Here is an 8,338-nt window from a genome sequence, read left to right as displayed (position 1 = left end):
AAGCGTAATATTTCGGATCCGACACGTTAAATTGATTAATACAGGTAATCCAAACCGACCTCGTAAAATAAGTTGTATATTCCATGATTGTTACATGCTATGGGGACCGAGCATTGAGACTCTAAGTCAAATAAAAATATATGATTTATATATGAGTACTTTTTTTTTTTTTTTTTTGGTTCAAAATTTCTGGCAAGCTCTATTTAACGTCATTTTCATCATGAAATTTCTTCCAAATTTATTGGAACTTTGCCAAGAAACCAGGATTAAATTTAAAAAAAAAAAAAAACTGAAAATTGTGCTGGCTGTCTATATATAGATTATTTATGTCCAAAACCAACGACAAGCATTTCCAAGTACTATTCGTATTACTTTCTTGCTTTCTTGCTTTCTTCTCTTAGTATTCTCTTAAACACCTATAAGATTTCTTGCTTCTTTTTTCCACTGCACCACCAGATATCAAGCACACTTTAACCTGATACGCTTTGAAAAAAGGAGGTAAATATCGTTATATCACTCCAACTTTTTTTTTTATTTTTTTATTTTTCCAAATACTCTATTCCTTTCGATATATATATATATTCAAAAATTTCCTTAACCTGGATTTTTTAGATAAAAAATTTATCCAAAATCTAAGTCATGTTATAAAGTAGTGACTAATTGCTATATATAACTTGATCGAGGACAAATTCTAAACAAAAAAATTTCCTAAATAAGAGACTCCATAAATATATATATATATATATATAAATGTTTTCCCTTTCCAACAATTAAGATATATTCATCATTTTAATTTCAGGTTGAAACTCAGATATGGAGAATACTCATTACCATGCTAGCCACCCAGAGCACCCACTGGAGCTCAAGTCACATCACGAACCCGCCTACAAATGCGACGGCTGCAAAGAAACAGGCTTTGGAAAGAGATACAGATGCGATCTATGCGACTTCGATCTCCACAAAGATTGCATGTTTCTCACCAACAAAACATCGCATGCATTCTTCAAAGGTTCGACGTTCGAGTTCTTCGAACAACCACCGCGACAAAACAAGCGCTGCAATAACTGCAAAAGATATTGCGATGCATGTGGAAAACAAATCAAGGGTTTTGTTTACCATTGCCAAAAGAATGATCTGGATTTGCACCCTTGTTGCAGTAATCTCAAGGAAGTACTTAAAATCGATGGCAAAGAGTTCCGGCTCAGTGAACGCGTAGATTCGAGCTGTTTTTGGTGCGGAAAAGTGAAAGTTCAAGGCAGTTTTTCGGGTGCAAGAGGCTGGTCTTATGTTTCAATGTGCAACGAGTACCATCTCCATGTTCATTGTGCTACTGAAATGGTTTCCGAGGTTTGGAAAAATAAAGACAAGCTTGGTAATGATAATAACAATAATAACAATGACTGTTTGGATTTGGAGAATTTGAAGCTTCCGAAGGATCTGGCAAAGTTGAGGAAAGATGGCGCAAGGGGTAATAAGTATTGGAGGATTATAAAAACAATTCTTAGGACAATTGCTTGTATCCTTATGGGTGAACCAACCATTACTATGACTTGCCTCGTTGTTGAATTGCTCACATAAAAAGTGTTTAGTCTTATATTTTTCTACTTCTCCTCGATCGATTTTAATTCTTAGTTTAATTAATTATGGTTTTCCAATAGGTTTCGCTTTTTTTTTTTTTTTTTTTTTTTGGGGGTAAAATGCCAAAAGGCCACCATAGGTTTCTCTGTTTTACTGTGAAAAATTGTTGTAAGTAGGAGTGGAAATTGTAAGAGACCACGTTGAATTATTTGTTTTGTTTTATTTGTGGAAAACTTTTGTTATATGAGTTTGGAGTTTGGTATATTGTATTCGAACCAAAAATATATATATATTTTAATTATCAATAGTTGGAAAAGCTTTTTAAATTTATAAGAAAGTATTTGTAGGCTTTTCACCAATGAGAATATATTTTGAAGTCCTTGTTTCAAATCTCGATCGACATAAGTGAAATCTCCCTCCCCAACTTGTAATATTAAAAAATAAAATAAAAAAACATTGAAACATACCTTGAAAATGTGGTAATCTTCCCACCTTGTTCAAGTCAAAGTCTACCAAGATTTGCATCATCTTTCTTTCATAGTTATTGTAGCACTTAATTCATATTTTTTATTGTTTCCCCTCATCATTGTAATTCCATTTGATACTTGTAAATTTCTCTACTGATTTTGGAAAAAATAATTACACAGAAATTTAAACAAATTTTATAAAATCATATAAAAAATTAAATTAAATTAAAAAAAATTCAAAATGTCAAAAAAGGGCCAACGCCAATGCTATGGTAACGATATCGCGTCGGCTTATGACACTTTTTACGTTTGATTATGATTTTTGTTTCTGCACACTATTGTAATTCCGTTTTATGCTTGTAAATTTCTATATTGATTTTGGAGAAAATAATTACACAGGAATTTAAAAAAAAAAAAAAATTCAAAATCATATACAACATGAATCAAAATATAAAAGAAATTCAAAAAGTTAAAAATGGGCCAACGCCGACGCTATGGTAACTATACCGCATCGGCTTAGGTCCCTTTTTTTCATTTGATTTTTTTTTCCCCTCACCATTGTAATTTCCTTTGATGCTTGTAAATTTTTCTACTGATTTTGGACAAAACAATTACAAAGGAATTTGAACAAATTGTGCAAAATCATATAACAAAGGAAAAAGAATTCAAAAAAATTCAAAATGTCAAAAAATATTCTAACGCCGACGCTACGGTAACAACATCGCATCGGCTTAGGTTGCTCTTTTTTGTTTGATTGTTTTTTATTGTTTCCCCTCACTATTGTAACTCCGTTTGATTCTTATAAATTTCTCTACTGATTTTGGAAAAAATAATTACATGGGAATTAAAACAAATTTTACAAAATCATATAAAAAATGAAACAAAATTAAAAAAAAATTCAAAATGTTAAAAAATGGACCAACACCAATGCTACAGTAACTATATCGTGTCGGCTTATGCCACTTTTTAGGTTTGATTATGATTCTTGTTTCCGCACACCATTGTAATTCCGTTTGATACTTACAAATTTCTCTACTGATTTTGGAGAAAATAATTACACAGGAATTTAAACAAAATTTTCAAAATCAGATAAAAAATGAAACAAAATATAAAAAAGAAATTCAAAATATTAAAAAATGGGCCAACGCCAACGCTATGGTAATGACACCGCATTGGCTTAGGCCCTTTTTTTTTAGTTTTTTTTTTCTTTTGTTTCCCCTCACCGTTGTAATTTCCTTTTATGCTTGTAAATATTTCTACTGATTTTGTACAAAACAATTACAAAGGAATTTAACAAATTTTGCAAAATCATATAACAAATGAAACAAAATTTACCAAAAAAAAATTCAAAATGAAAAAAATGGGCCAACGCCGATGCTATGTTAATGTTACAACGTTGGCTTAGGCCCTTTTTTTTTTTCCCCTCAATATTCTTCACTATTGTACTTTCCTTTGATGCTCGTCACATTTTTCTAATGATATGGTAAAACATAATTACAAAGGATTGTAAACAAAAAATACAAAATCATTAAAAACAAAAAAAAAAGTTTACAAAAATTCAAACAATGAAAATTGCACCAAAGTCGATGCTACGGACATTATAAAGCATTGGCTTTGATCCCCTCTTTTTTTTTTTTTTTTTCATTTTTTCTGTTTTCTCGTTATTGTGCACTATTGTAATTGCCATTGATCCTGTAAATATTTTTAATGCTTTTTACATTTTCTTGTAAACTTAGTTGTTTTTTTAATGAGTTTGTAACTTCTGTTTAAAATGCTTTGTAATACTTTAGTCTAAAATAATTCATTCGAAAATTTACAAGCATACAAGAAAAAAGAGGCCTAAGCTGACGCTGCTACATGTCAAAAGCATTGGCTTTGGATTTGGTTTTTTGTTTTTGTTTTTTTTTTTTTTTTTTTTTACTCTTTTGGAAATTTTGTTATCTTTTAATGATTTTCTAACTTTCGTTTAAATTCCTTTGTAAATGATGTATTCGCATTATTTTAAAAGCTACAAAGAAATTATTCAAAAGGCACAACAGAAGCATTGAAATGAAAGGATTTCATTTATTCTCAGCAAAATTTATAGATGTAGCTACAAAACTCATTGGGTATATACATATAAAAATATATATATATTAGGGCAATCCAATGCAAACGTCGGCTTTAGTATTTTCATGAAAAAATATGATGGAAAAACATTTTGATGTTTTAATTCGAGTTGCTAAAATTAGTATACTTGAATGAGTAACAAGATGTTAAACCATCTTGAATGAGTAACTTGCCCCCTCCATTGTGTCAGAGAATCCCTTTGTTCCTGTGGACCCCATAGAAGTTGAACAATTGCTTTGCAGTTGCACTGAACTTTACCAATTATATCCATTAGTACCCTTTTCTATGATTCATTTAGAATCAACAACAAATAGAGAAATGTCATTTAATTAACAAAGTCATATTGCATAGATAATTTTAATAGAGTTTCAACAAAATAAGTCATATTTTTGTGGGATACATATGGTTCTTAACAAGGACATAACAGAATTTAGTACATAATTAGTTTACCAACAGACGTATATATGGTCACTTGGTCAATAGCCAAACATAAACAAATGAAATAATAAAATTACAGCAACTTTAACAGTCTTAAGGTCATATTGGTGGCTCCTCTTAGTATTCTTCTGATTGCTTCAAGAATATTATTAGATTTCTCCACTTGCACAGATAAACGATGAATTTCACCGATAAATATTTCCATTTTATTAAGCTTATGTTCTCCTTCTTTTGCCCAAATGAATTTACCACATCCTTTTTCAAGTGTCAATTAAAAATATAAAATGAAAATTTAATTATTTTATTAGCAAAAACAAATGAAAATTCAGCACATTAACAATTTTGTATGACCTGTTCACCATCTAAGCATTTCCAAAATTGATGATTTGGATTTTTATCTGTCCTTGATGTTTTTAAATGTATATATTGTCCACATGAGCACATCCAGATCGGTTGAACTTCACTAGTACTAGTTGACATGCTTACACAATTAATCTCCAGCAAGAACTTCTGAATAAGATAATGCAAGATTTAATAAGCCATTGGTTCATATTAAAAACAAAACAAAGGCTCACAATTACTAACCTTTGGGATTGTCGAAGAGAAGGCCCGAGCACTGGAAGCAAAGAATATCTGGGGCTGGAATGGTGGTGAGAGCGGGAGATGGTGGATTTTATTTGGAAACTTCGAAACGGTGAGAGATAGTGGATTTGAATGGGAACTTTGAAACAGTTAGAGATGGTGGATTTTATTGGGAATTTCGATATTTTAAAACGGTGAGAGATGGATTTGGAAATTTTGAAATAGTTAGGTCCATGAAACAGTGGTGCGAACGGGAAATGAAATGATATTTTATAGCGGGATAGTTGCAATTTTGTCACGTGTGACAGAGAAGTATCTAAGCAGTTCATTGGAAAAGTTGAAATCCAAAGACTGGGCATTTTTCTACGTTTTTTGACCGCATCCATTTTCGTCAGGTTGGTCCTGACCATAGAATCTCTCTACACATATATATATATATATATAAATATATCTAATAATGTGTAATTTGCTCATATTAAATATTGGCTAAAGATAACTATAATTTGTTAGATATTTTAAATAATTAAAATTTTGATAAGAAAAAAAAAAGACAAAAAAAAAAACAACCAAAAATTAACACAATTACAAATTGTGTTCAATTTTGTGTTTATATACGTTTGTTCTTCCCTTCATAACTAACTTAAATGTTAAACAAACTCTACTTACCATTAACTAACATTTGATATAAGTAAATAACATATTATTAAATAGGAAAATACAACATTTGTATTCTTGTGTCCACATCCAAATACAACATAAAAAACGATCATACTTACATTTTGATTGGATGTTTGGAAAATGATCGTATCTTTACCAAGTACTAAACTTTTTATTTTTTATTATTATCACTATTATTATTATTACTATTTGGTGGGGGTGTGGAGGACTGGGTCAAGATCTAATATAGTTTGCTTATTAGTTATTATAATATGATATATTTACCAAAAAAATATTACAATATGATATTTGTGGATCAAGTAATTTTTTTTCTTTGTTCACATTCACTGTGCTCTCTCGCTGCTAGCTAGGATTTGCTGGCCTGTTTCATGCCTTCTAATTGCGAGACTTTTTGAGTTCTGTTGATTTATCAATGAGTCATTTTGTGGACCTTTCCAGTTGTGAATGAGTACTGCATGGGAATTTGGCCCATTAACGAAGAAGCCAACTCTCACTTGTATAATACCATTCCTGACCAAAAAATAATTATAATTACAATAATATCTTAAATCTAAAATAATTATCTTTTTTACCTTGGCTTTTTTTTTTTTTTTCTTCCTTCAACAACAACAAGAAGCCAAATTTGATTGATAGGTTTATATATGCAAGTTTGGTTGTTGGTATATTGTATTCGAACCAAAGAAAAATATTTCAAATATCAAAAGTGGAAAGAGCTTTTTAAATTTATACGAAAGTATTTATAGGCTTCTTTTGTATTGAGGATATATTTGAAGGTCCATGTTTCAAATCTGACATAAGTGAAATCCCCTTCCCAAGTTGTAAGTAAGAAAAAATAAATAAATAAATAAACATATAAATGGTATTAAAATAGAGGGTAAAATGCATTTTAGTTCCTTTATTTTTATAAAATTGTATTTAAAGGGTTATTTAAAGCGATGGATTTACGTTGATGGATTTAAAGTTATGAATTTATGATGATGGTTTAAAGGTGATGTAGATCAATGGATTTGAAAATGGTGTATATATATATATATATTTGGTTTTTAAGACGCACTATGCAGTACTAGTGTTTTGTAGTTGTTGATGTGATTAGCATACAAGCGGATTATTATGAGTGTGCATATTCATACTCTCCCGTGGTTGCCATTGGACTGAGGATAGGCAAGTTTGATATTGGCCATAGCCGCCCCCTTCCATGGCCGGGATTGAAGGTTATAGCATCGGCGCTATTGGGATGCTAGGGCGGCCTAGATGCAGGTTTCTCTCTATAACCTCCCTGTCAATGGGTGCTTTAGGACACTGGACACCGTCGGGCATCACTGATATATAGTATAGTCTATCAAGATATTTTTGACATGAATTTTCAAACAAAATATTTTAAAATCATATTTAAATTAAAATGTATTTAATAGTGTTTTTATCATCTATGTCGATTGATGTTTTAAAAATGCATTTTACTATGACTTTATTATTTAAATTGATTTGTTGATTTAAAATGGATTTTTTTTTTATATTTTTACCATTTATTTCAAATAGATGTTTAAATTGGTTTAAATCTTTCTTTTATTAATTAAATGATTTATTCTACTTATTTTAGATTGATTGTTTAAATGCATTTTATCATGTTTTTATTATTTATTTTAATTTGAGGTTTTAACATGAATCTTATGGTATTTCATTATCTATCTCAAGATTGGGTTTAAAATTAGTTAAATTATTTCTTTGATTATTTTATTAACTTAATTAATAAATTTTATAATTTATATATTGAGTTTATTTTTGTTTTATGCCAAATTTCTTTAATACAAGTTTATTTATGATTTTATTTTATTTTATCTTATGATATCTTATTCTAAGTTCAATAATTGGTTTTTGAAGCGTTTCCAATGTAAACTTTGAGTTCTAAATTATTATTGTATTTTATGTGCATTTTAATTTGTTGCATTTTATTTATTATTTATAATCTCAATGTTTGTGGGGTACAAATTATGAAGTTTTGTGAAATATTTTAAAAGGGGAATATTTTTAACCGAACTGTGAAGGTTTTGAGAGAAAGTATTATTTTCAAATACTTGATATTTATTTATTTACTTAATTATTTTTAATTAATTAAATTTATTTTATTATTATACTATTATTATTGTATTGTAGATTGGATCACTCACTGAGATGATTAGCATCTCACGTTTTTAAATTCATTCCCTTTAGCACAAGTTAGTAGGCATTGACCATCCGGGGCAAGCTTGACAAGTTTGATTTGCTGCCGTATTCCGACGAGTTCTTTCTTTCTTTCTTTTCCTTCTTATTTTGTAATATTTCTTTTTATCTTTTGTTGTATTAAATTCCATATTTATTTATAATCCTCTGAGGTTTTGTATATTATGTTGGATGTATTTGATTAGTATTGCACTGATTCTTGGTTAATTTTGAAGTGCTACAATTTTGTGGAAATAAGTTATAGTAAGGTAAGAGGAATAAGGAGATAT

At 29.5% G+C, this 8,338-nt stretch overlaps 1 protein-coding gene across 1 annotated transcript; it reads left to right on the top strand.

Annotated features, from left to right (window-relative positions):
- Window positions 1-357: 357 nt before the first annotated feature.
- Window positions 358-1,885, top strand: LOC132799164 (uncharacterized). Its single transcript, XM_048478020.2, has 2 exons — window positions 358-498; window positions 800-1,885. Exon 2 carries the CDS (start codon window positions 814-816, stop codon window positions 1,576-1,578), a length of 765 nt encoding a protein of 254 aa, XP_048333977.2. The 5' UTR covers window positions 358-498; window positions 800-813; the 3' UTR covers window positions 1,579-1,885.
- Window positions 1,886-8,338: the final 6,453 nt, after the last annotated feature.

Source organism: Ziziphus jujuba, chromosome 3 (assembly GCF_031755915.1).
Source record: "Ziziphus jujuba cultivar Dongzao chromosome 3, ASM3175591v1".
Lineage (NCBI taxonomy): Eukaryota > Viridiplantae > Streptophyta > Magnoliopsida > Rosales > Rhamnaceae > Ziziphus > Ziziphus jujuba.
This window is presented reverse-complemented; position numbering and strand designations above follow the sequence as displayed.

Coding starts and splice junctions, on each gene's coding strand:
- LOC132799164 (XM_048478020.2), top strand. CDS start 814: ATGGAGAATACTCATTACCATGCTAGCCACCCAGAGCACCCACTGGAG.